The sequence below is a fragment of the Primulina tabacum genome, chromosome 7, assembly GCF_025594145.1.
Source record: "Primulina tabacum isolate GXHZ01 chromosome 7, ASM2559414v2, whole genome shotgun sequence".
Taxonomy (NCBI): domain Eukaryota; kingdom Viridiplantae; phylum Streptophyta; class Magnoliopsida; order Lamiales; family Gesneriaceae; genus Primulina; species Primulina tabacum.
The window spans coordinates 35,180,171-35,207,904 of record NC_134556.1 but is presented as its reverse complement, the minus strand read 5'-3'; the positions used below and the strand labels follow the sequence as shown (position 1 = coordinate 35,207,904).

Here is a 27,734-nt window from a genome sequence, read left to right as displayed (position 1 = left end):
ACAATAATAGAGGAAACAAACTCAAGAAACAGTAAAAAACCTGCTGTTAGATAGTTAAGAAAAAGAAAGCTATCTTCATTGCCAACTAGAGAAACAAATTCCTTAAAGTAATTAAAATTCTAGCACAAGCATAAACATACAGGTAGACCATAATGTTAAAATACCTGTAAATTACGATGGAGAGCGGTAAATGGCTCTAATCTAAGTAGGTAAAAGAGTACAATTCCCATGCTTGAGTAATGTGAACCGTAATGGAAACTGTATAAGAACAGGAATCACCAATTCAGAATAGGACAAACGGACAATTAGATTAATTTTGAACACCAGAGTTGCGAAGCATCGCGAAACGGGGATGCAAGTTACCTGGGTATATCAGGATCAGAGAAGTTACAATACCTATCTTCAAAAACCTGAGTACATGAGAGAAAGAAGTGAAACACAAAATTTACATAAGGATGTGCATCAGAATGAGAAATATTAACCAACCTCAAACCGCTTAGGATCAAGAGCTCCAACAGGCTTTGATAAATCTCTGAAAGTCGCTGACTTCTTGAGATCAAGAATCTCAGATACATAATCTGCTATAATCCAAGGAAGCACGGGATATTGGGTTAAATCATTATATGACCTTCCTGATAGAGTATTGAGAATCATCAGATACTCAAAGTTGGTTATTTCTCTTCTCCTCCAGTTCTCTCTGGCACTTTCAGCCATTTCTTGAGCCAGGTGTCTATCAACGAATGAAATTACTTCTGTTTTGTCTCTATTCCCTTTTAGTAACACATACTCGTTTCTGGTAGCTACAATCAAGCTTCCAATATCTTTTGATTCCTTTTGGGATGCAAAATTCAAAAATATTGGTGCGGCAGAGTTGACAAAAAAGATCTCTATTGCTGTGTATCTCAGCAAATATCGAGTCCAATGGACAGCTTTAATCTACAACCAGGGAAAATACGTAAAATGTATAACCAGAAAATCCTTTTAAATAACAAGTATAGAGTAATCAACAAAAATTATAGTACCTTAGATATATTCCACCATCGATGGCGTTTAATACTTTTATGTCCCTTTTGTGTGTTGTTTCCGTCGATTGATGTAATCTTCTTATTTGCAATTTGTCTTTCAGAACTTAGATCTGAACGCAAGGGCAAATTTAGATACTTCTGTTTCTGCAATCCTCCAAATTGTTCGGGCTTGCTTGCATCGAAATTACTGGAAGAACGATAAGTTTGAAGAACAGATCCTCCTGAACCTTCCACCAAAAACTCACCAAAGAAATGTAAGAAATTCTTCATAATTTCCAGGTGTCCAGCTAATTTTCTCTTCGGTGTTACAAGAACACATGGGACAGACATGAGAACCTGCAAGCACATTAAAGAAGAAGTAAAAATCATATGCTTTATGCTCACTACCTATGTTTATTTTTGTACCTCGCTGTTCTCGGATTCTGCCAGCAAAACAGAACCTTTTCTATCTCGTACAACCTCCTTATCACCACTTTCTTTTGGTACCTCTGGATACTGAGGCTCAGATTGATTCCCAATCTCTAAGATCTTTCCGCTACTGGACTGATTCTCATTTTCATTTGGATCTGAAGAACCCTCATCTGTAATTCTTTGAATACCTTTTAGGGAAAATTTCTTTATTTTCTCCAAAGTGAGTGCCCCAAACCCAAAACTTTCATCATTAAAGGAAGGAACTACAGCATCACTAGGTACTGCAGAGGATGGGTGGCAAAGTTTATCATTAAAATGATAATTCCTTCTTAGCTTTTGCCTACGACGCCAGGCATCTTCTGTTTTATCAAGTTTCCAATGTAAAACCGTGTTACTCGGGAAAGGATTAGCAGACCATGGACCCCTTTCATCAATTAGCAAACGAAATGTATGGATCCACTTTTCCTGTTGAAGTAGCGACTCAAAATATTAAGTATACTTGTTGAAAGCTGATAGAAAAAGCAGGCTGGCAAAGTTAACTAGCCAAGGGTGATCTGAATAAACTTACAGCAACAATTTGCTGCTCCTCATCCAAAGTGCGCTGGAACAGTGATCTTCTGCTGTCATCGGAAGGGATAATGGTATTTACACTACTCTGAATCAGATCCTCAAAAGCCTTCTTTTGGTTAGAATCCGTGATACTACTTTCTTCCATTTTATTTCGTAGTTCATCTAGTCGAGATAATTGGTCAGTTGTCCCGGTCTTTATGTATTTGATTTCATCAGAAACCTGAACAATGCACCGTGCAATCAAGAAGCCAGAGCATGATACTATTAGAAAGTATTAATTAATTTTTTCCTTAACACGTTAACTACAATGGAAAATATAAGATAACTGTATTAATAAGTTTACTCAGAAACAATTTTGCAACAGCGAAGTGAGAAGATCATTTGAGTAAGCTCCAGCTACAACCAAAGTGACTTTCATCCTCAGAATTATTCAATGACAAGGCGAATATGACTGGCTCAACATGAGTCCACAAACCTCCGTCCAATTTAAGAAATTTACATCTTATTTCATGTTTTTATTAATTTCTGATAAAAAAAATATTGTACAGAATATAAGATTAAAAAAGATAGAATTAGAAAAAATTAGAAACAAACCGCACTAAGTAGTCGATCCTTTTGGATGAAATTAAATACAGTGTTTCCTTCCTTCAAATTACTTCCTAAATCAGATAAATCATCACTACCCATGATACTTGTAGCAAGCATTGCCTTCCCACTGTTGATTGTTTCTGCTAACAATCTATAAATGACATGAAAGCGTGCTCCATCATCATGCATCCCATACTGGGACCTAACAGCAAACAAGGCCCTATGCACAAAGTTAACTGATCATCAAGCCTGTGCAGTAAATTTTAAATAGAAATATTACTAAATATAACCCAGATAATAAATAATATATTGGAATCCCAGAAATATTTATACAAAACTTATTGGCAAAAATTGGGAAAGAACAGTTACCAAATAAAAAGCTGAAGTCTATTCTTGCTTTGCTCATTGTCAGCAGTCAACAGGAAAGGGAGAACAGGAATAACCCGTTGTACACATTGTGATGCTCTCTCAAGGGATGATCTACAAATGTATAGGATCGTAAGACGGTAAACAAGTCTTGAGCATCTCTCACCCCTCAATAACATAGCCTTATCAACACTTCTGTTCTGCTTTCCAACAAGCGCACTACTAATTCCCCCTGACACAACTGCGGCCATCTCTGCAGTAGGGATGTTCAAAGATTCTACCAATCCACGAGCTCTTTGGCCTAATGATGGCACCATAAGTGACGAAGATCTAGGCAACAGCGTGCTAGGTGCCTTGCCGATCAATTCCCTTAAAATGATCCAAATGTTGTCATACATATTCCACCACTCATCAGCAATTTTTTCATCTTTGTCAGGCAGCATCAGTGGCCGAAGAATCCTATATAAATGAAGGATACAATGCTAAAAAGAACGACTAAAGTGACAGATGATAATGATTCTAGTCAAGTACTTCATGTGTAAATATTCAAAATTAAGTTTGTGGTACCCAGATAAGTTTTCAGCAGGTTCTCCCAGCAGTGCCTCAAATAAAACAGGGTTGAAATCCATGCTGTTTTCTAGTTCCAACAAGTTGGGAGAAAACTTGGAGCTGCTGACAGGAAACTGATAGAGAAGTAGAAATTTTTAGTTTGACTACCCAAACAAATAAGTTTCCAGTTGCAAAGAAGTAGCAAATACACATTCAAAAATCTATTTCAACAGCCCAAATCGAATAGGACTTAAATCTTTGATGAAAAAATATCAAGGCCAGTGAAAATTGTTTTCTCACTCATGTTTGATCGGTGATAAAGTTTGTTTCCTATGCGTGTTCATTTTGTCATTTACGATTTGTAACTCCAAATCAATAACAGTAAATAAGGTGGAGCAAAAATATCGAGATATCCCTCACTACAAGTTCATTTCATACAAACCGAAGAAGGTGATAAAGTTAGTTTCCTATGCGCGTTCATTTTGTCATTTACGATTCGTAACTCCAAATCAATAACAGTAAATAAGGTGGAGCAAAAATATCGAGCTATCCCTCACTACAAGTTCATCTCATACAAACCGAAGAAGGTGATAAAGTTTGTTTCCTATGCGCGTTCGTTTTGTCATTTATGATTCGTAACTCCAAATCAATAACAGTAAATAAGGTGGAGCAAAAATATCAAGCTATCCCTCACTACAAGTTCATCTCATACAAACCGAAGAAAGAGACTATAAACATCAACAGGTGGAATATCAAGAAATTCACCAGAATAAAACTTGAGCTGAGAAGGAAAGGTAGAATTTTTTTATGTTGAGAGAGGTTTCTTTTGATAATTTTTTGAGAGAAAATTTGGGTGATCTTTTCTTAAGTTTTTTTTTATAGGAAACTAAAATTTATTATAATAACAGTTGTCTACAATAAAGCGGATGAGCAATCCGCACGTTACAAGGGAAATGAATACAACACTAAGACGATATAATCATGACTAAACAAATTTTCAATCCCTAACTAAGTCTGAGATACATAGATGTTTATACTCTGGCAACTTTGTCGTCCAACTCGCGACTCTAAATTTTATTTGCTCCTTAAGTTGATTTGAATTTAAAAAAGGTGACTTGAAATGTGGACGGATGTGTTATTAAAAAGGTAGAAAGTTGAGCAGATAAGAAGACAGTAAGAAGACAATAAAATTTTGGAAGAAAACACCTATTAGAAAAGAAAATTTTATCTAAAAAACAAATCATATCCTCATATCAAACTATCGTTTTCTAATATCCGGCATGAAATGGAATATTAAAGCATTGCTGTAAAGCAAATCCACTAGAGTAGGAAATTGGCTGCACTCATTTCCCTTTCCCCTAAATCCAACAGTATCCAAAGAACAGAGGGTTGAACACAAAAAGAAACTCAATCTCAAATACCAAGTGTATATGAAACATGAAAAGGTTCATAGAAACTAGCTCAAAACCTTAAATCCAGAAAAATGACAACATATAAAACACACTTCTGATTTACCGATTCAAGAGATCAAGAATAAATAGCCAAGAAATCAATAATGACGAAATTTTGAGACAGACGAGAACAAAAGATGATGCAACTTTAAGGTGAGTCATGTACCGGAAGCCAATAATCTATTTCAGAAAGGAGCTTTTCATCAATCAGTTTTAGAAGGTATAAAGTGTTATCCCGACTGGGCTGGGAGACAAAAATATTTTCTTCAGCGGACAAGTTTATTAGTTGCTGGATCAAGCCCTCGTATAGATCACGAAGAAAAGATTGATAAGAGCTACCACCCTGCAGGACCGAGACTTCGATGAAATTCATTTGCAAATGTTTCAAAACAATATCACATATTATGTAGGAAGACTAGATCATACTTGTTCAGTTTGAAATATTAGGAAATCGGCAGTCTCCTCTAAATTTTGCCAGCCTCCCTTAACAGAACGCATATAATAACAAAGAACATGAATATACACATTCTTCACGAAGTTTTGCTCGACCATCTCAGGGTCATGATAAATTTGCCTTTTGACTTTGTAATTCTTTATCACATCAAGCTTTGTAGAAGCAATCAACCATGTATTCCATCCGTTTTCCTGCACGAAAAATTCAGTAAATCAAATCGATGAGTTTCAGTTTGGCACCACCCACAATTTGCATACCATCATAGCTTCAATGTTTGAAGGATTTGAATCTAGAAGATCCAGTAGATCTCCCATAATTTTCATTCTCAAAGTGGCATCCTCACAACCTGACAAAAATCTGAAAATAAGGGATAGAGCCTGGGGAAGGACAAACTGAGAATTATGTTTACTACTGCTTTGCCAATCAAACTGATTATGCTTCTGCAACACCTGCACACACAATCCTTATTATCTATGAATTCTGCAGCATGTAAGCATTAACATGTTTCAAGCTGACCCTATGGAAATAAAAAACATAGTGATACTGAACCTGTTTTGGGCTAGCACCACCAAGAAGAACATCAAAAAGTGTCGCACAGAGAATCTCAGTTTGAGGAAAATCAAAAAGCCTCTCGGATATTATGGGAAAGATAGGTTGCATATCTAAGCTCATTTTCTTGTGACCTTCAGAAACAGATTTAGACCTCCCAATTGCAATGTTAAAAAACTTGGGCCCTTTCTTCTCTATTGGAAGATCAACGAGAAGTCTTCCAATGAATTGTAAGCCGAGCAATCTAACAGGCTCCATATCCCTGCATGACAAACGCAGAGAAAGAATAAAATCAGAACCATCAAACTTTCAATACTCAACTGAAAAGGAAATAGTGGAAGAATGGGAAGCCAAATTCAAGTAAACTTATTCTTCACCCTGAGAAAATAGAGGGGGGAAGGAGAAAGAGAGGGTTCTTAAGGGTTTGAGTCATTACTCTCAAGGGTTTGAGTCATTAGGTTTTGTACATCTGCAGTTAAATACAGGTGGTGAGTTATTATGGAAAGAGTTGTTTAGAATACTGTACTGGTGAGTCCCAGAGGAAGATTTGGTTTGAACTAATAATTTTGGCAGGAAAAAATTGTTGAATCAGTTCACTCAACCAAGACAGATCCAACGGATGATAAAGAAAAACAGTATTAATTCTTTTATGTTTATATCAGGGGAAATTTATTTGACATCCAGTCACCTTCTCAAATGCAGATATTTCAAGTGGAAACAGAGGCAGTGAAGGGTCTGATGTGAAGGGTGGCATGGCAAAGAAAAAATCGCTTCCAGGGATGGCAGTCATTGAATATCATGCTCCATGGTATTGTTTTCACACTTCACTTGATCTGGAAAGCGTTGAGATAAGTAATAGGGTTACTACTGCAATAGCAGTGGAGTGTGTTGGATTCACTTTTGAGGATAGAAGTGTGGAGCTAGTAATTTGTGATTAGGCAGCTGAAGGTGGCATCATAGTACGAAGGGGAGCAGCAGAAATGGAAATGGAAATGGAAATGGAGTCAAAAGAGATCGTGATGGTTGTGATCCATGATTGGAAGGGGAGATTGGCCAATAATGTTAAGGAAGGTGAAAGAGGAAGTCAACTGCTGGTGTGGTGATGGTAGCCTGTCGGATTAGGCTTGGTGTAAGAATAATGTGGGGTAGGTTAAACCACCACAGATATTTTAGTTTGGGTAAGAAATCTGAATATAGAAAAATAGATGTAGGTTTTGGTGGGACATGGTGGAGGCAACCATGGTAATTGGGTGGGAGACAGTCATTACAGCTAAGTCCGATCTGGGTCCTAGGTTGACACGATCAGCAACGGAGTTGCAAAGGAGGTTTAATGAGATATTGCAGTGTATTTGGTAATGTCAGAGCTTCAGAGTGGAGGTCAGAAAGAATAACTCAAGATCGAGGAGTTGGATAATCAAACAGGAAGGACTCATGCAAAGTTGGTAGAAAACAAAAATTCATAATAAAAAATACTATATCAATGCGCAAGTATTCTGAACCTCTAGAAAAAATTAATGCTTGTTGTTAAATAAATTATTCGAAGGGAGCGTTATCTTTAGAGAGGATCAGTTTGATTGTAGGAGTTGAAGTCGAAACCTCAGGGATTTTTTTCATTAAAATCATTGTACAAATCTTTCTTTCCAGATAGTGTTTTCCCTCCTTCCCTCTGTATCACGTTTTTTTTGGGGAACACTGATCACATCCAAAGTCCAAGTGTTCTCGTGGATAGTAGTGATGGGGAAATTACAAACTTGTGAAATGATACAAAGAAGGTGGCTTGCATGTTCTCTTTGTCCAAATTTGTGAGTTACGATGGCATGAGGTATAGACTCAGGACCAAATTTTTATTCATTGCCATTTTTTGAGCTATCTTTGGTTCAATGCATTGGAGGAGTTGGGTCTGGTTTGGGTGACTCCGAGATCAATGAGATTTATTTGCAGCACATCTAGGACGGGAACTAGGTAGGAGGGACAAAAAAAAATCGATGGCGGTTGTTCATTGTATTTGTTGGTCAGTTTGGTTGGAGAGAATTAGAGGATTTTTTACAATCTAGAAGAACCGCGGGAAGAATGCTAGGAGAAGATAAAGTTTCGGGCTCCTAATTAGATCGGGAAACTAAGGACTTTAATATATTTTTCGTTTCAGATTTATCTAGGAATTGGAGTCTTATTTGTTGTTAATATGATTCAGGCTTTCTTGTCAGAAGAAATAAAATAAAATATTCGAGAGAAGCTGAACATGAACCTAGTATCATTCTAATGTGGAATAAAACATTTCTGCCAAGCTCCAAAGCATCTGTCATACGATTATACGAACAATATCTAAGAAAAACATGTCCTGTAATTTAGTATCAAAAGAAAAATCACCAATTCCTTTCTTTTGAAGTTTTTTATGCAATCAGCAACAATGAGAAAAAATTCAGAGGCTCTTCCTCCAAAATCAAATGCAAATTTTTTTTAAAAAATGAAGTGCTATTTTTAGCACTTATCTCAACCTGTAATGATTCTCAAGAGGCTATTTGTGCTTTCAAGATTAGCACAAAAATCATCACCCATTAAAGTGAAGATCACCCATGAATAAAGATAAATTACCTCCATAGAAGATTGGCAAAAATGTGACAACCACCAACTAAATTCACTTGTTCTAGAAAGGAAACAAGCAGTTGTTTCTGGGAAACAGCACGTATTATCATGTTTAATATATCTTCAACACATTCCATATCCTGACAAGTTTCAAAAAATGCCACGAACGCTTTTACATCCGATGCTGTTACTTGCTCCCTGCTCATCCAAAAAGACCAACAGAAGACAAAATAGGCTTTGTAAACAGAACATATCAACAAAACAACAAGAGTAACAATGAAAAATCTTTGATTTGACGATATGTTTATGATACAGTAAGGTTAAAACACAACATACCTGAGACTCATCTCACCAAGACTTAACAAAAGCAAACGAATTTTACGTGTTTCTTCTCTGCTGAGCTTCTCTTCAACCTGATCAATTAAGACATGGGCAATCAGCTTGCTTCCCACAGCAAGATTGCGTTCCACATTTTCTGAGTAGAACTGTCGAATAATATCAAGCACGCGAGGAAGCCTACACACTCTCTTAAGCAACCTTGGATCATCATCAAATTGTTGGATAAGAAACATATACAGTTCTCTCTGCACTTTGTACACTGTGCCGACCCAAATATAAGGGTTAAGAAAGATACAAGAAATAGCATCTTTCACCAGCAATTCTGACATGCCTGGAGTGAATAATACATCATTAGACATGCAACAGGCTGCATAATAGCAGTTTACACCACCAAAACAACAAATAATATAACCAGACATGCACTCTAAACTTTATTAAGCATGTGTCCTTAGTCCTTACCATCATTAACAACAACGTTAAACAAATGTTTCAATGCTGAAAGAGTTTCCAAATTTAGTTGTTCAGGTGGAACTGATCTTAGCAAAAATCCCAGTACCGAAAATCCAGAAAGAAGAAACATCTGCTGTTGATTGGATAAATCATCATCCATAATAGATGCTATAAGCTTGATGGTTTTCGCAGTCAAACAACATTTAATAGATGTCAGTGACATCTCTCCAACTCGATCATTCCCATTGTAATCATACAAATCAAATTGTGTTAAAAGAGGAAAAAACACAGACACACCGCCAACACAATAAACTATCTGCTGCAGCAGTCGTCGAGAGCATAGCTGTGTGCCAATTGATACTGTTGCTTCAAAGAACTTCTTATCAAGCACAAGATCTGGAGTTGGCGTAACATTAAACAATGCCCTGCCATTACTTGCCTAAAAAATTATGCTTGAGTCACAGTTAAACAAAAACGAAACACTGCAAAAGTTAACGGGAAAAGAGAGAACCTGCGCATTAAGGCCAAAGATAATTTTTGATGCAAGGACATCTTTTGAATCAAAAACTCCACCCGTCGACTTATTGACATGTGCTGAAAATTCATTATCATGGAAGTAATACATATAACTCGGTCCTAAAGAGTAGATGCTCTGCACATGTTCAGAAGAGATAGCATCACCGAACAAGTACGTGGGACCAATCTGACCGAGAAATGGACGAGAATCTTTGACAAAGTGTATGATGTTTTCCTCGAACATAGGAAAAACATGTTTTGTGCCAATTGTGCATCTAGTTAATGGTTCACTGATTTTTGCATATCTGCAATATCAAGATGAAATTTTAAAAGCCAGAAGTAGCTCCCTGGACATAAACACAAACATTACACCCTCGATAAGCTCTAATATATCAAAACACCTGCACTTTTCAGAGGACAAGAGAACCCCATCCAAATAACATTTCAGTTGACTGCCACTTGAAAATGCTCTACCAACAGAATGTACTAAAGACAAGAAGTGCCAATTCTTTTCGACAAACTTGATGTCCATTGAGACACACTGTTGTTTCTGGTTAATTGCCTGAAAGCACAGAAGCTGTCATAACTAGAGCATAGAAGTGATATAAACCATTGTAGAATTTCAACGGATACGATCATTAATAGTGTGACATTCACTAATACATCAACACAAACAATGCGAATTCTGAGCTAACCTCATATATTAACTTGTCCTTCACAAGGACAGAATAGCACCCTCGTCCATTTTCTGTAAGGAAACTGAAGAGCCCCATTGCACCATTTTGAGGCAAGCTTTCTACGCGAAGCCAACATGTAAATGAAAATCCCTTGTTTACAGGCCAGTGAACTGGTGTTTTGATTACAATGCCCTGAATGCAGGGTCGCGCAATAAATCAGTCAACCATGGCCTTATTTACAAGATGATGAATCACACTTTAAACACCCCAACCCCAAGTACAGATAAAGGCGGGATTTGATAAGTTAAAAAACTACTTGAATAAAATTTCATCTTAAAGTATCTGCAGCAATCCTTATCTCAAACATGTTCCCAAATCCCAAGAGATCCACGTTGGTCAGAATATAACTGAAGCAACACTTCGTACGCCATCACTATAATGTTCCTTGTTAACCAAACAAACTATGAAATGAAAGTATAAACCATCAATAGGGGTAAAGTAGGGTCTTTCCTTTCACAAGGATGTAAAGATTTTTAGTCAAATGTCGAGTGTCAACCCTGCACGCCCAGTAAACGTAACTTTCAAAGATAATTTTTACGTGTCTACAGAACATGGTAATTAATATCAAATATTAGGCCATATGCAGTAAAGCTGTCAAAGTGTTAAAACTCACCGAATCAATCCCATTAAGATCAAAGAAAGCTGTTGGCCCTTTTTCCTTTAGCATAACTAACATGCTGGTTAACAGTAATGAAGAGTGCTGCCGAGGCCCAAGATAATCACTACGAAGCAGAGCAAATATTTTTCGAATATCCTTTCCAGATATGCTATGTCCACCGATCACCTGAATTAGATGGGCAATGTTCCAAACCATAGTTTCACCAGTTTCTTGTGAAAACCAGTTCAAAAGGAAGTTAAGCATTCCTGCCCTAACACATGAAGCTCGATTAGATAAAGAGTCCCTTAGCAGATGGAGAAACAGGCCGAGCCCATGCTGCTTCAATGAGTCACTGCTCTGCCCAATATCAAATTGACAATAAGGCACTAGTTCAAATCAACTTTACATCTTTCTATGCATAAATGGTAAAAGAAAGATAAGCCTCAAAGAAAATATTATCCAAGCTCAGGACAAACCAACCTTTTGAAGAACACTGAAATAGAGCAGGATCACATCTTCATTCTGAGTAAGAAAGGAGAGAACAACATAAGAAATGTGCCAATTACAAATCAAACACTAATATGTTGTCACCGTGATTGTCCATATCTAAACAAACTAATTTATCTCAACCGATTACCTTTATGACATAGTTTACTTTTAGATCAAACTTTCCATCAACAAGCATGTCAAGCAGTGAATTCAAAAGCACGTCACTAGGCTGCCACCGACAGAACTCCAACAGCAAACTCTGAAATGTCTGATAACCCTTGCCAACCAGTGCTCTAAAAGCAACCTTAAATTTGAAATTAATCCAGGGATAAGAATTGGAAAAAATACCATGCGTTGTTTGAGCACCGACAATTATTTCTAATTATACAATACATCCTCATGACACATCACATAGACAGCTGAAAGAATGTATAGGAAACATTAAACGCACATTGAAATGCCAATGTTTAACCATTCACATAAAACAGAAAGAAAGTTAGACATTACAAATTCTTGGTTCCTAAACCAGGAATTTCCCAACAAGTGAATACCCGTCAAGAAGGAAGTATTCACCTGCCAAGAAGGAAGTAGAACTGTTACAAGGGTCAAGTTTCTGTTCACAGTTCACCATAGCCACATCATATCTGAAAGAGGCTGCTGGAACATATGGTGCCAGAGGCGTGATATACTACACGATAACAGCTGGTATTAAAACACTTACAGATACTCTTTCCTATACGGCTCTTCCATCTTAATCCTCTCTTGCAGTACCTTTATTCACATTATTCTGGAGGTGAAGCCGAGTGTATTTCCCAGATGTATAATAAATTTCTAGAGATGAAAATTAGAAAGTAAAAGCTACAATTAAGCTCGTTGTTCATCTTTTTCTAGATGATTAACTTTTTCTAGATGATTAAACTTGACCACAAACAGTTGAAGGGCTGCGCCAGGACATCTTTTTTTTTTTTTTTTTTGATAAGAAACATAATTTATTAGAGATTATAAATTGTTTGGTACAATCAGCGGATAAGAAATCCGCTAAACCGATTAATAGCCATGTAAGAAATTAAACACCATCTACAACATCCCCATCAACAGAAAACAAAATTCCAATCCCTGTATAAGTCTGAGACACTGAGGTGTTCATATTCCGGCTGTATCTTCGTCCAACTCGCCACTCTGAATTTGACTTTGTCCCATAGGTCGTCGACCGCTACCTCATTCTCTTCAAATAATCGTGTATTCCTTTCCAACCAAATGGACCATAATATGCAATGGATGACGATAAACCAAAACCGCAAATGCTTCTTCCCTCTCTGCAAGCTCGGTTCCACAATATACATGTCCTTTGCCTTATCCGGTACGGCCCACACCAAATCCAAAGCTTTGAAAGCCTTCAGCCAAATCTGTGAGGAGAAAGCGCAGTGAAGAAGTAAATGATCCTGATTCTCCTCACTCCTACGACACAAACAACACCAATTAGGGCATAATACACACGCTGGCCATCTTCTTTGCACCACGTCACAAGTCTGCAACTTCTCCAACGCCACAATCCACGAGAATACTTGAACCTTCGGCGGGACAGGTAATTTCCAGATATTGAAAAAATAAGTGAAAGGAATAGTAGTAGTAGAAGGAAAGAAAGAATTGTAGAAAGATTTAACAGAAAACAACCCCGAAGAATCCCCTAACCAAATTCTATAATCCTCAACACCCCGCTCCAATCGAACATTCTGTAGAACCCCTAATAGATCGGTGAACTCTCTCTCTTCTCTCTCATACAAATTCCTTCTGAACCGGACATCCCAATGATGGAGAATATTTCCATTGCTATTGACCACATCAACAAAACTCGATATTGGTTTGTTAGTTAAAGTGGAACTCTCAAATAAGGAAGGAAAACGAAGAAAAAACGGAACCCCCCCACCCACCCACTCATCCTCCCAAAACCGAATAAAATTTCCCTCTTTAAGCACCCCCCTAACCAATCGATGAAAAGCCGGGAACGATCTAGAAATACCTTTCCACGGGCTTCTAAATGTCGAATTCCTCGCCAACCCCAAACCCCATCCATTATCTTGAGTACCATAAATGCTTGTAATAACTTTCTTCCACATAATCTCCCTATCCACTGAACCTCTCCACCACCATTTACCAAGAAGTGCTTTATTTCTTACACGGATATTGCCCAATCCCCCTATGTCCATAGGTTTGCACACTTGATCCCATTTTACTATATGACAATACTTCTCACCATCAGCCCCATCCCACAAGAAGTTCCTCATCAATCTTTCCATAATAATCCCCACCTTATTCGGCACTCTGAAAATGGACATAAAGTAAGAAGGCAAGGCACTCAAAACAGCCTTAATCAGTGTAAGTCGCCCCCCCCTCGATAAAAAAGATTTTTTCCAGCTTGCTAATTTTTTTGCCATATTGGATAAAACAGGTTCCCAGAACTCCATAGTCAAAGGGTTTCCTCCCAAGGGCACTCCTAAATATTTAATTGGGAAGTTACCTTTGTTGCACCCGATGGTAAGTGCCATTTCATCTGTATCCTCATCCAAATTAATCTTAAGACCTGAGAACATGCCAAACCTTTTTAGGACATCTACTATTTCTAACAAATGTTGTTTAGAACGTGCGAAAAATAATGTGTCATCCGCAAATTGTAGGTGGGAGATTTGTTGTTTTAGTCTTCCTACCTCGAGCCCTTTAACTTTGTCATCCTCCTTAGCCTTATCAACCATTCTTCCCAAAACATCAACTACTAATTAAAAAGAAATGGTGAAAGAGGGTCCCCTGTCTTAGTCCTCTCTCTCCTTTAATTTTACCCCGTGGCCTTCCGTTTATAAAAATCGAATAGGAGACACTCGAAACACACCCCAAGATCCACAACCTCCACCTCTTGCCAAAACCTTTCTTCTGCAATACCCAGTCAAGAAATTTCCAGTCGACATTGTCATAAGCCTTTTCCAAGTCAACTTTGAACACCCAGCCACTCTTCTTATTTCTTCGGTAAAATTCCACCACTTGATTGGCGATGAGACAACAATCCAATATTTGTCTTCCCTTAATGAATGCACACTGGTTCTCCGCAATTGTGTCACTAATGATGCTTTTCAATCTGTTTGTCAAGACCTTAGCCAAGATTTTATATAAGCTCGTGATCAAGCTAATTGGTCTGAAATCTTTTATCCTCATCGCTTTAGACAGATGTAAGTTTCATTTGTAACACCATTAACAATCCCACTATTGAAAAATTCAGCAAACACCCTAATTACATTCTTTTTGACCGTGTCCCAATTATGTTGATAGAAGGCCATTGTGAACCCATCTGGCCCTGGAGCCTTAGACCCATCACTCTCAAACACCACTTTTTTAATCTCTTCCTCTGTAAAAGACGACTCCAACTCTTCTGCTTGAATCATATCTATCTCACACCAATCCAAGCCCCTTAGTTCATCCGCATCTCCGTCGAAATCTCCCTGCCCCCCTTCCGTTTTCCTATACAATCTCCGGTAAAATCTTAAGATTTCCTCTTCAATAACTCTTTCCTAAGTGATCCTCGTTCCATCGTCCAATTCCACTACATCAATCATCGCTTTGTTTCTTCTGTTATTCAGTAATGCATGAAAATATTTCGAGTTATGATCCCCTGCCCTCATCCAATTGAGTTTCCCTTTTTGGCACTGCATTTGCGATCTTCAGAGCATGTTTGTTTCCAACTCGCCTCTTAAATTTCTTCTTTCCTCCTTCAGTGAGTCAGACCACCTCCCCAACCCCTCTAAATCATCCAACCTTTGAATGTCACTGGTCAACTCCCTAATTTTATTACCCACATCTCCAAACACCTCTATGTTCCATGCAGATACCTCATCTTTTATCATTTTCAATTTTTTCATGAATTTGTACCCCTCCCACCATTGAAAGAAGCCATTATTCCACCAGCTCTTAACCGATTCTTTGAACTTAGGATGTGTCAACCAGACATTTTCGAACCTAAAAGGTGCCGGTCCCCAACGCAGTTGATTTGTGTCAAACAATACCGGACTGTGGTCAGATGTGATTCTAGGCAGAACCCTTTGTCTGTAGTTGGGGAAAGTTTCTTTCCAGCCCATTGTAATGAGGAATCTGTCAAGACGACAACAAATCGGTTCTGCCCTAAGATTGGACCATGTGTATTTGGCATTCAAAAGAGGTGGATCGAGTAATTTTAATTCCTCTATCAAACTATCAAAACATCTCATGTTTGTGGTTATGGAATGACTGTTCAATTTCTTGCCCGTGTTTCTGACCACATTAAAGTCTCCGCCCAAACACCACTTATTACCACATATCGAATTCAACCCTGCTAGTTAGTCCCAAAAATTCCCTCTCTCTCGGCTTTACCGGGCCATAAATTGCCGAGAACCACCATTTGGCTTCCTGATTTCCACAAATTTCGATCGACACCGAGAACTCTCCTATCAAATTGTCACCCACTGCCACCACTCTAGGATCCCACAATACCAGAATGCCCCCCGCTCTTCCCACCGACGGTAAACAAACCCATTCAACAAATCTCGATTTCCAGATACTAGCCACAAATTTCCTGTCCACCCTATCTCTTTTGGTTTCCAATAGCACCACAATATCCGGTTTTTCGGTGCGTAGAACATTCCTGATTAATACTCTCCTAGCTGCTGCCCCTCCACCTCGAATGTTCGAGGATAAGATTTTCATAATGAAGCAGTGGTTCCCTTGGAGGTCGAGCCTCTGTCATAGTTGATACCACACTTGAGCCTTTGAAGTTCTCTACTCAAGGTACCCTTCAACTTTTTATCCCCTTCCCCACGAATTCCTTCTGATTCTACCCCCTCTTCTCCAAAACCAGCCTTGCAATTGTAACCCATCTTAGCCCCATTGATATTTTCTTTCTCGATTCCCGACTTATCATCGACCTTGGCCCCCCTCCTAATAAAACACTAGACAACCCCAAAGCCGAAAAAGACGCTGGAAGAATACAATGAAGATTGAAAGAATGATTGAAAAGAGATGAGTGAAGTCCAGATAATACCTGTACCACGTTAGAACTCGTAATTACCGTTTCTTGTTGCATGTTGGAATCCATAGGTTTTTTTTCAGTGGTGAGAACAGCTCTGCCAAATCCTCAAAATCTTCTTCCATTTTAGCAGATATCTCCGATCGAGTCGAAATATGGCTATCCGAGGTTAATATCTCGGCCTCCCACAGATCATCTTGTGAGCCATCAAAATCTTATCTTCGCTACCATCCATATCGCAGGTAAGCTTCGCCGGGCTGTTAAAATCTTGGAGGTTGATCCCCTGAGTACAAGATTGGTACTTATACTCAGACTCTTTTATGTTAGATCTTCTGTAGTAAGTTTTCCCATATTTTGGCATTGATGTTTTAGTGCTTACAACACCCTCTTCGCTGTCCTGCCCCTTTCTCGGCGTCACATTCATTGAATTAATCTGCGAACTCCGAAATCTTGTGTGTTCTTTAGGAACAACTTTCGAAAGGATTTTGATCACCTTGCTACCAGCACTTGAGGACGGTTCAACACTCTTATTTGTGGGTGAGACATGTTTTACCTCCGTAGCCGAAGTAACCTTATTTTCATCCACCTGCTTTGAATTGATAGCCGGATCAGGGTGCATCTCCATTGACTCGTTGCCTACTGCTTGGACTGAGGCGCATATCTTTTCTTGATTTCCTAGGATGTGCCCTCCTCTGATTCCCTCCTCAAGGGTTTGCAACCTGCGTATATTGTTGTTACCCCACCCCGCCAATGTTCTCTTGTCGTTCACACAACTTGAGCATACGTACGCTTATCATACTGATGATAAGCTATGGGGTCGAATGTTTCTACCCTTACAGTTATCTCTGTCATTTCACCTTGAAGTGGAATTTGCAGTCTGCTCTGTATGAACCCTCCTTCAGTACCTTTCACCCTAATTCTAGCTGCATCGAGATGACTGAGTGATAGAGTTTCAGCACTGATTTCCATCAACCCTCCGCATTGGTCCCCGATAATTTTAAAGATATCCGGCCTCCATAAATTCCAGGGTAGCCCATAAATGCTAATCCAGCTATTGCAACAATTCTCAACAATATAAGCTGAGTTAATATCTTTCCTCCATCCCTCAAAATCCAGCGAGATCCCCTTGTCAAAGAATCCTCGTTTCAACTTCAGGTAAAAGGAAAGTTCAGCTGCAGTGGAAGGCCATCAGACTGCTCTGTTTGCTTCAAACGGAAATAGAATTACTTTCGCATTTGTTGATTTCCCAAGAGCCTCTTGAATGGCTTCCCAAGAAGTGTTCACCCTTCTTTTGGTAACTATAAGAGCTTCTTCCCACTTCCTTCCCGTACTTAATTTACCTCTGTCATCAGAATAAGTCTTCCCCACTCGACTTTGTTCCCTCTGACCCATCCTACCTACATACTTGTCGCTGATGAACTTCTTTTTGTTTGGACCGAGATCACCTTTAGCGATATCTCTCTGATAGTACCCCAACCTCAACTTTCCCAAAATAGTAGCTATATTTCTCCATCCCACAGACTTGATACCACTAGGCACGATAGTGGTTTGCTTCCTTCCTTGTTGACTGTATTTAGATAGTTCCAGAAACCTACCACGCTTATTAGAGAATATCTGTACCGTGAACACCGCATTCCGACCTCTGAGTCTATAGAAAGGCGACTCAGACTGTGAAGAATTAATGGCATCTAAGAGTCTTAGTTGTATCCAATGGGCCTCCTGACGTTCGAAATCCAGCATGTAACACGACTTCCTTGTTCTTTCGGAGCACCATATCGAGCCTCCTCCATTCCCCATTCTCAACGTGAAGATTTTGTGTTCGATCCTAATCTCTTCATCTCGATTTCCTGTCCTAGTATCCGATGACTCATGAGAAAAGAACTTACGATTCCTGAGATACATCCTTCGAAGCTAACCCAACAGCGACGTTGAATAGAGATTGAGCTAACAGAGACAACTTCTAAACTTCCGACCTGAACGCGTCGGACGGCTATAAGAATGAACCAGGGTGGTTAACGATGGGATCGAAGCAACATCAAATTGTAAGTCGAAAAAAAACGTGAAAAGATAATCCGCCGACGGCCGTAGGCCGGCGCCGGTGACTGAGACTAGGTGCGAACGACGGATCTCAGAAAATGAGGTTGTTTATTGAACAGTGATGGAACTCGGTTGAGCGATGGCTAGGAGAGAGGGAGAGCATTTTCAAATAATTCTCTCACTAGGTCTTGAGGTGTCGCCATCATACAATTTTTCCGACTTGCTGCGCCAGGACATCTAACTGCATCATTAATATTGTAATACTCGTCTAGATTGCATATGTTTTTTGCACATTATAGTTTTTAGCTAATTGACTCTTCTTCTTTTTTTTTTTTTTGATAGGAAAAAATACTTTTATATAATAATAAGATGGTTTTACATAAAAAGCGGATGAGTGATCCACGGATTCAAAGACACTAATACACTCTCGTCAAGACATTACAAACTTCCAATCCCTAGCTACATCTGAGATAGCCAGATGACTGAACTATGTGATCTTAGTTGTCGACGCTGCAACCCTGAATTTGAGCATCTCCCATACTTCATCGACAGAGGCAGACGAGTCGTTGAATATTCTGTTATTTCTCTCGAGCCATAATGTCCAGAACGTGAAATGAACGATCATACACCAGAAACGGTGAAATGCCTTAGATCCTAATCTATGTAGCACGGATACTCCTAAATTTTTTTTCCTGAAGAATCGAACACAAACGAGGGTACGACACGTCGATACATGTATCAAATGAGGAAAAATCTGTGTTGTTGACTTTTTGTAGGTTTAACCATTCAGATACGTCTTTGACACAGCTAGGATACGCCATGGATACCACGGAGATACATTTCAGGATAAGTTTCGACAAAAAAATTTTATTTTCTTTTTCTTTTTCTTCTTTAATCACTCCTATGAAGTTGTATGTTGTATATATTTACATATATAATTATACATACAACATATATATTTAAATAAATATATATATCTCTACGATTTTGAATTTTTAATACTAAATTTATTAAAATATATTTTTTAATAATTGTCGTATTTAAACCGTATCGTGTCTTATATTTTCAAATTTATCGCATTGGCGTATCCGTATCATATTCGATACAATACCCATGCAATATAGATCCTACCTTATTTCACAATAGTCGTCTTTCAGTCTTTATTTTGCCTCACAGCCACAAGGCGATTTTGATTTTCTTCTCTCGTCCAACTAAACCCAACGTCGCATTTGGGCTATTTTCTTCTCTCGTTAAGTCAGAATAAGCCTATTGATAAGTTACCCATGAAGAAAATGGCCGAGGAACACAAACTTCTTTCTTGTAAGGATGGTCTCTAAGGTAAAGCCGACTTGTTTGTCTAGATCTTTGGTAAGTAAGTTATACTAAAAAATGTTCGTTTTTCCACATCTCTGAAACGAATTTTTAAAAAATTTATAACGTTTTTTTGACTCATAAATTTTGTCAAAGGACTTCAAATGCAAATTGAACAATAGGAAAATATTGATTTATTGTTTTTCACATGCGATTGTAGTTTTAAATCTAAAGCAGATTCATTTCTTTAACATTTACATGCCATCATCATCACTGTAATATGCTTATGTGAAACAATGTAAAAATCTGTAATATGCCTATGTGAGGCATTCAGCATTAAATCTCGTCTATTCTTGAAGAACATAAGGCTATATTGGGTTTTATTTATGTTGACACTCGTCATGATTTAGATTGTGCATATATGAGGCGTTGATCAATGAAAACTGAGCAACAAGTAAATGTGGGAATCGACATGTTAAAGTCGAGTTTTAGCATCTGGTAGGGAAGAAACTCAGTCGATTCTTGTGCCACAGCATGCTCGGCAGAGATCTCGGACCTTGACCAAGTCTCAGACGTGATTTAGCTTCAAATTCCAAATTTTGTAAAGGTATATAGGTAGTCCTTGCCTTGGAAGTTTCGAAATTAAACAAATATAGAAGTTTCTTTTTATTCTGAAGTAGATACAAAATGAAACTGGTTGAATTTTATTTTTCAAAGATTTATGATGAAACATCACAATTTAAGGTAGATGAGATTAAGAAAAATTGTTGCGATATATTGGTGAATTACCAATCAAGGACTGAAACTAAGGAAAATAGCTTGAGCGCAAGAAGTTTAGTGGCTGCGGGATCATCATCTTACGTTTCGGGTCATATTGTGAACGTCACTTTACAAAACTATGACCGATTTGTGGCTTAAGTTCAGATCCTATTACCTTGAGTTCCAAAACTTCAGAGTTGGATACATATTTAGGAGAGTGTTTTGCCAAAAACCGAAAATTTTGACATTATAAGTTGGTTGAGGACACGTGGAGTCAATATCCCAACTTACAAAAAATGGCAAGAGACATTTTAGTCATCCCATTTCAACAGTCGCATTTGAGCAAGCTTTTAGTAGCGGAAGATTAGTCGGTCCTCATTGTATTAGGATTCATCTAGCTACTTTGGAGGCATTAATGTGTGCTCGTCGTTGGTTTTGGAATGAAGTGAAAGGTACTTTTTTAATTATATTATATTTTATATTACTACATATAACAAAATTTACACAATTTTTTTTCTTCTTTTAGGGACTACAACTGAGAATAATTTATTAGATTGTCCAACAATCCTTGAAGAGGAAGAAGATGATCATGAGGAACATATTGCTACCACTAAGACATTGTCCATTTTATTTTGTTGTTTCTGGTTGTAACTTTAGGATTGAAGTAATTTTATTGATTACAAGGTGTTTAATATGCAAAACTTATAATTCTGATTTTCTTTTATTATGGATTATTGATTTATCTTTCTTTTGAGAATGTTATAAATTGTTAGGATGTGATTTTAATAATGTTATAAATTGCTTAGGATGAGCTTTCCAGATTATTCGCTTTTCCATGTAATCTGGAAAGTTCCTGTCCCAAAAAAGATTCAGATTTTTTCTTGGACAGCAACTCAGGGTAAGCTACCAAGCTCGGATAGGATTCAAAAAAGATGGCCCTCAATTGCTCTATGCCCAAACTGGTGTGTGTTGTGCAGAAAAGAAACAGACACGCAGGATCATATGCTCATCCACTGTTCATTCACCAACAAATTGTGGACTAGAGCATTGCAAGAACTTCGACTGGTTTGGGTAATTCCTAAGTCAACAAAGGATTTATTCTATACGGATTTGGGGCACATTACTGGTACCAGGGGAAGAATTTTGTGGCAAGTGGTGGTGCAATGTATATGCTGGACGGTGTGGTTGGAAAGAAATCCAAGAATTTTTGAAGACAGAGAAAATACTGCTGAAAAATGTTGGGAACGAATAAAGATTAACATTGCAATGTGGATTGGAAACAATCAAGATTTTAAGAATGTTTCGATTTTAGATTTGATGAGAGATTGGGAATATGTATATCATTAAGATAAACTTGACATTATGTGCTTCTTGATTACAGTGGACCACTAGTCCACTGATGTAAACTTTCTTACGTTATTATTAATAAAATATTGTTTCTTATAAAAAAAAGATTTGCGGTTAATATCTTTTGTTTATTGTGTTTGCACATTTATTGTTCTTTTTGTAATTCTTTTTAAATGTTGTCATTCTTAGCTGGTTTGGAGAGTCTAACAAACCAGCTAAGAATGACAACATTTTTTTTTTTGAAAAGAAACTAGATATTATTAATACTTAAATTTTACAAAACAAGCGGATGAGTAATCCGCAGGGTGACTATCAACACAACTTATAAAGTACTATCCTAGTAACATCATGCCATACATATTTCCAATCCCTAATTAAATCAGAAATAGACAAATGTTGAAAGTCTATCATATTTATTGTCCAACTGGCGACCCTGAACTTTATCTTCTCCCAGACTTCCTCTATCGTCTCCGAATCCTCTTGAAAAATTCTTTTGTTTCTCTCCAACCAAATAGACCAAAGCGTACAGTGTATGGCAATGGGCAGGAAGCTCAGTAATTTTCTGTTCAGTAATTTTCTGTTTGGAACTCCTCCATGCTCCATGAGTATCATTTCTGCCGCCATCCTCGGAAGTATCCACTGAAAACCCAACTCTATGAAGACTTTTGTCCAAATATCTCTAGCGAAAGAGCAATGCACCAACAAGTGATCCTGATCTTCTTCTTATTTCTGACATAAAATGCACCACTGCGGGCATAACATACATAGGGGCCACCTTCTTTGAATGGAATCACAAGTGGAGAGTTTCCCCAGAGCCACAATCCACGCGAAAATCTGAACTTTCTGAGGGATCGGTACTTTCCAGATTCTTTTAAAGTACGGAAAATATGGAACAGATGAAAAAGGAAGAAAGAATTGTAAAATGATCGAACAGAGAACAGACCTGAATGGTGTCCCAACCAGACTCTAAAATCCCCCACACCCCTCTCTAATCTAACCGATTCTAAAACCCCTAAAAGGTTAGTGAATTCACCCACTTCGACCTCATTCAACCCTCTTCTAAAACGAATGTCCCAATGAAAGATGTGATTGGGTCCATTAGAATGCGATACCAAAAAGCTGTTTATTGGTTTGTTTGTAGTTGAGCAAATCCTAAAAAGTGATGGAAAACGCTCTGTAAATTACTCCCCCCCTCATCCCAAACATCTTCCCAAAATCGCATGACATTACCCTCTCTCAACACCGCTCCAACCAAGAGAAGAAAAGCCGGGTAAGACCGAGAGATAAATTTTCACGGGCTTCTAAATGTTGTGTTTCTTGCCAACCCCGCATCCCACCCATTTTGTTGGGTACCATAAATGCTTGTTATCACTGTTTTCCACAACATATCTTTCTTTCCACCGACCCCCTCCACCACCATTTCCCCAACAAAGCTCTATTTCTGAAACCAATTTTCCCCACACCCAAACCACCTCTGTCCTTCGGTTTAGTAACCCGTTTCCAGCTAACAACATGACAATGCTTGTCCCCGACTTCCCCATCCGACAAAAAATCCCTCATCAACTTTTCCATCAACTTCTCCACCCGTCTTGGCACTCGAAATAAAGACATGTAATAAGATGGCAAAGCGCTCAACACTGACTGTATCAAAACCAACCTTCCCCCTCTTGAAAGGAAGGCTTTTTTCCATGAAGCTAGTTTTCTTGCCGTTTTTTATAAGACCGGTTCCCAAAAGTTTATCTTCGTAGGATTACCACCCAAAGGTACCCCTAGGTACTTTATCGACAACTTATCTTTTTTACATCCAATTACTTGTGCCAAAGCATCAACCTCATCCTCTGGATAATTAATTCCCAAAACAAGACTTTTTTCCAAATTTATTTTCAATCCCGATTGAAGCCCGAAGTAGTTTAGTATATCCATTAATGCAAGTACGTGCTTCTTCGACTGAACCAAAAACAGAGTATCATCCGCAAACTGAATATGCGAGATCTCCAATTTCCTTCTCCCTATTTCGAGTCCTTTTACTTCATTTAATCCCTTGGCCTTATCCACGAATCGACCCAAAACATCAACAACTAAATTAAAAAGGAAAGGGGATGATGGATCCCCCTGTCGAAGTCCTCGCTCCCCCTTGAATTTTCCCCTCGGCCTTCCGTTAATGAAAATCGAAAAGGACACACTCGAAACACAACCCATAATCCACCTCCTCCATCTTTCCCCAATCTGCGCTTGGCTATATACTCAGGTACAACGGTTTACTAAGGCGAGCCAAGGTTTAACAATTGTTAAAGCAAGCGCCTCTCGCCAACCCAAGCACAACGGTTTACTAAGGCGAGCCCATGCGCTTGAAGCCCATTTAGGCGGGCTTAAGTGCGCCTGAGTGGGATTTTTTTTATTTTTATTCTCGTAAAATTTTTAAGAGAAAAAAGAAAAATAGGAAAGAAAAGCCTACCAAACCCTAGAAGAAAATAAGCACGCCAAGAAAAGTCATATATCTTTCCTTTTCTAAAAAAATATTAATTGAAGCTTTATTACCTAAAATATTTGAAAATTACATATATATATAGAGCAATAAACTACGCTAGAATCGAAATTGAATCACTGGACAAATTAGTGGAGAAAAGCCATACACTTACTACAATAAGAAAGATATAAAAAATAAATTAAGCAAAAAATCCTCCAAAACCCCAATCCCATTCCGAATTTCATCTCATTATCACCCCGATAGGTATTACTACTCATATCAACAAGGCGCATTTTTTTTTCGGAGCTCGTAACTTAAAAACTAAAAGTTAAGCATGCTCGACATGGGACAATTCTGAAATGGGTGGCCCCTGTGGAGTTCTCGGGTTACGCATGAATGAATACATAAGCGAAAGATGTTGGTTGTGCTATGAAGGTCGGATCCCTAGTCAACTTGAATTGGAAAGTGCAACTTTCTCGCTCCATATTGTTGGTCTTACAGAACGTTTCCCTCAAAGACTGACATCAAGTTGCTGTAATATTTACTCATATGAAAGAGACAAGAAAATGAAAGGAATTTACTCATAGGATACGTATATTTGATAAGAAAAAGATGATAGAAAACGACTTACAATATATAAAATAAATATCTGAATTAAACAGAATTTACAGCTTTATACATAATTTAAAAGTAAAAACAGGTACCTTTGACGCATCATTCTTTGAAAGCAAGGAAGTCAGTGTTTGAATGACATTCAAAACCAGATTCTCTCCATTCTCCCCATCCAGATTTCCATTTAACAAAGACACAACATGCAAAAAACATCCACCCTCGCGAAACAAAGCTTGGTAATTCTGGCATCAAATTAGCAGCCATATAAAATTAAGTAAATTGAAAACTTCTAAAATATATTGAAAAATTATTTTGTAAAAAAAATTAGAAAGAATAATTTCAATACCTCTGCATCTTCTAGAAGCATCTCTCTCATTCCGACCAGCAGATCGATTGACAAATCCGCAAAATTCCTAACTCGGTCCTTCAAATGTGTGAATGTCTCCAGGTACTTTGAGCAAATAAATAATTTTGATCTCTGGTCCTCCTCAGAAACTGCAACAATCTGCCAAACGGAAGAAACATTTCAGTCCGGAAAGGAAAAAAGTGGTGCCTGTCCATTTACATTTTCCTGTGATAAATTTAAAAATTACAGAACATAAGGAATTAACTGATTGTGGTACCTTCATAAGATCAAGAACATACTTGAGCATATGATTTCTGAGACCTTCTTCCCAGAACAAGTCAAACATACAGTTAATACATGTATAACTGTGCAAAATGGAAATTTTTGCATCATCTGATGTTGAGAAGTATTCAGCAAAGATATCCATAAGCATATTCATGCTTTTTGGCCAATTCTGAGTCAACTCAAGAGAATAAGACATTTCTTGGCTTTGACCAGAAGTCATAACCATGTTAGTGTTTTCAACATAATGAATTGCACTGCAGGGTCTTTTAATGTCATGTGCCTGAACACATGCAATTTGGAGTATTCGAGGAATCGCTTCAAGCGCCTTGAACGAAGAAACAGTTTTCTCCGCTGAAAGCTGCAATATATGAAGCAGGCTCTTTGCGAAAACAGCAGCAAGCTCAAGATTGCAGGCAGATTGTTCAAGGGCATCCAGCAAAACAGCACATTCAGGCTATAATCAATAATCATCAAATGAGTGGCCATAGAGGGAAAATGAAGAACAAAGAGGGAAATGTTGAGCACACACAAAAGAACAACTAAAAACCATAGCAGTCCATTGCTCAAAAAACAAAATCATATTAGTTCTGTTATACTAGTGTATTGATGGTGTCTGCTGGAATCGTACCACCTAAGGGGAATGTGGTCTAGTTGTTTGGTCCAAAGAATATGAGAGTAAACTCATTTAATGAACCCAAATCTAAGCTCAATATATATGTCCATGCTCGAGCACAATTCAAACATTTGTTCTCAAGCTTGATTAACCTCACAAACACATAACCCCGACAAGCTCAAATGAGCAGCTGATAGCAAAAAACATAAATTTAAAACAAAAAGAAAAAGAAATATGAAGAGAGAACATTACACTTTCTTCGGGGTTCATCAAAAGAGAAATTTTCAGGTGGTACAAAAATTGGTCCAAGTCTCATGGTTTAACTCATACACAGAGGCTTCCGAAGGATATTGGGTTTATTGAAATTTAAGCCAAACTCAACCAGGCTCAAATGTTTTTTGAGCCAAGCTTATGTCAAATTATTCGCTTTCAACAACTCCCCCAATCCCTCCTACCACACGTAAAACTTTTATTTCCACGATTATCGCAAAAATGCGTTACAGAATATGCACATGTGTGTGTGTATACTCTTATAAACGAAGAAAACTAGAATATATTAGGTGAGTAATATGGAGAAAAAAATTACAAATTCAAGGCAAACTGTCAAAACAAAAGCGTGATTTCTGAGAACTTTATCAACCAAAAAATATGCACAGGTTGAAAGTTATTGGCATGCCACACTGAGTTTCCGGTGAAATTCTTTCGAGCTAACTTTAGAAACAAAAAATTCTATTGAGATCAGCCAGAACAGAACTTGTTTGATGAAAGCCAGCAATAGAGAACATCTCGTATGTCACGCATAAAAGGGAAGATGAACCAACCAAGTTATGGGAACTCCCACTTAAACATGCCGCAAATTCCACGAACGAAATCACTTCAATTTGGAAAATTTCAACTTCACTGGTGTTTCCTCTTCCCTCATCAGAACTGGAACCACCATATCTTTCTTCGTCCACTAAAAGAATCTCCTCCCTATGCCAATTCTCCCCAAGAATTTGTACGGGAGCAGGACCAAAGTAAAAAAAATTCTCAGAGAAGATGAAGTCCCACACTCCCTCCATTCTAAATACATCAATCAATGAAGGTGAGGAAACAAGAACTTTTCTGAATGTAGAGAGAACACAATGCTGCAACGTGTAGGCAAAAATCCTGAGAAAGGAAGCACAGAAAGTAGCAAAATTAAGAAGGGATGTAAGAGATTGGCAATGATGATAAAACTTTCATGACTATACAACTAT

General features: G+C 38.0%; 1 protein-coding gene across 6 annotated transcripts in view; it reads right to left on the bottom strand.

Moving 5' to 3' along the window:
* LOC142551467 (BEACH domain-containing protein B) overlaps window positions 1-27,734 on the bottom strand; it is a 63,515-nt gene that overhangs the window by 11,622 nt on the left and 24,159 nt on the right. For all 6 annotated transcript variants that reach the window (XM_075660719.1, XM_075660723.1, XM_075660722.1 and 3 more), the window contains exons 10-35: window positions 27,318-27,645; window positions 25,876-26,337; window positions 25,599-25,757; window positions 25,345-25,494; window positions 11,824-11,979; window positions 11,667-11,708; window positions 11,202-11,543; window positions 10,547-10,720; window positions 10,253-10,413; window positions 9,847-10,156; window positions 9,345-9,774; window positions 8,883-9,216; window positions 8,556-8,744; window positions 5,964-6,225; window positions 5,672-5,863; window positions 5,387-5,605; window positions 5,127-5,303; window positions 3,528-3,643; window positions 2,964-3,419; window positions 2,601-2,814; window positions 2,005-2,226; window positions 1,431-1,901; window positions 1,023-1,361; window positions 487-936; window positions 364-410; window positions 165-258 (exon numbers count right to left, since the gene is read on the bottom strand). In XM_075660719.1, coding sequence (XP_075516834.1) covers window positions 165-258; window positions 364-410; window positions 487-936; window positions 1,023-1,361; window positions 1,431-1,901; window positions 2,005-2,226; window positions 2,601-2,814; window positions 2,964-3,419; window positions 3,528-3,643; window positions 5,127-5,303; window positions 5,387-5,605; window positions 5,672-5,863; window positions 5,964-6,225; window positions 8,556-8,744; window positions 8,883-9,216; window positions 9,345-9,774; window positions 9,847-10,156; window positions 10,253-10,413; window positions 10,547-10,720; window positions 11,202-11,543; window positions 11,667-11,708; window positions 11,824-11,979; window positions 25,345-25,494; window positions 25,599-25,757; window positions 25,876-26,337; window positions 27,318-27,645 — 6,496 coding nt within the window. The remainder of the gene's footprint in view (window positions 1-164; window positions 259-363; window positions 411-486; window positions 937-1,022; window positions 1,362-1,430; window positions 1,902-2,004; window positions 2,227-2,600; window positions 2,815-2,963; window positions 3,420-3,527; window positions 3,644-5,126; window positions 5,304-5,386; window positions 5,606-5,671; window positions 5,864-5,963; window positions 6,226-8,555; window positions 8,745-8,882; window positions 9,217-9,344; window positions 9,775-9,846; window positions 10,157-10,252; window positions 10,414-10,546; window positions 10,721-11,201; window positions 11,544-11,666; window positions 11,709-11,823; window positions 11,980-25,344; window positions 25,495-25,598; window positions 25,758-25,875; window positions 26,338-27,317; window positions 27,646-27,734) is intronic.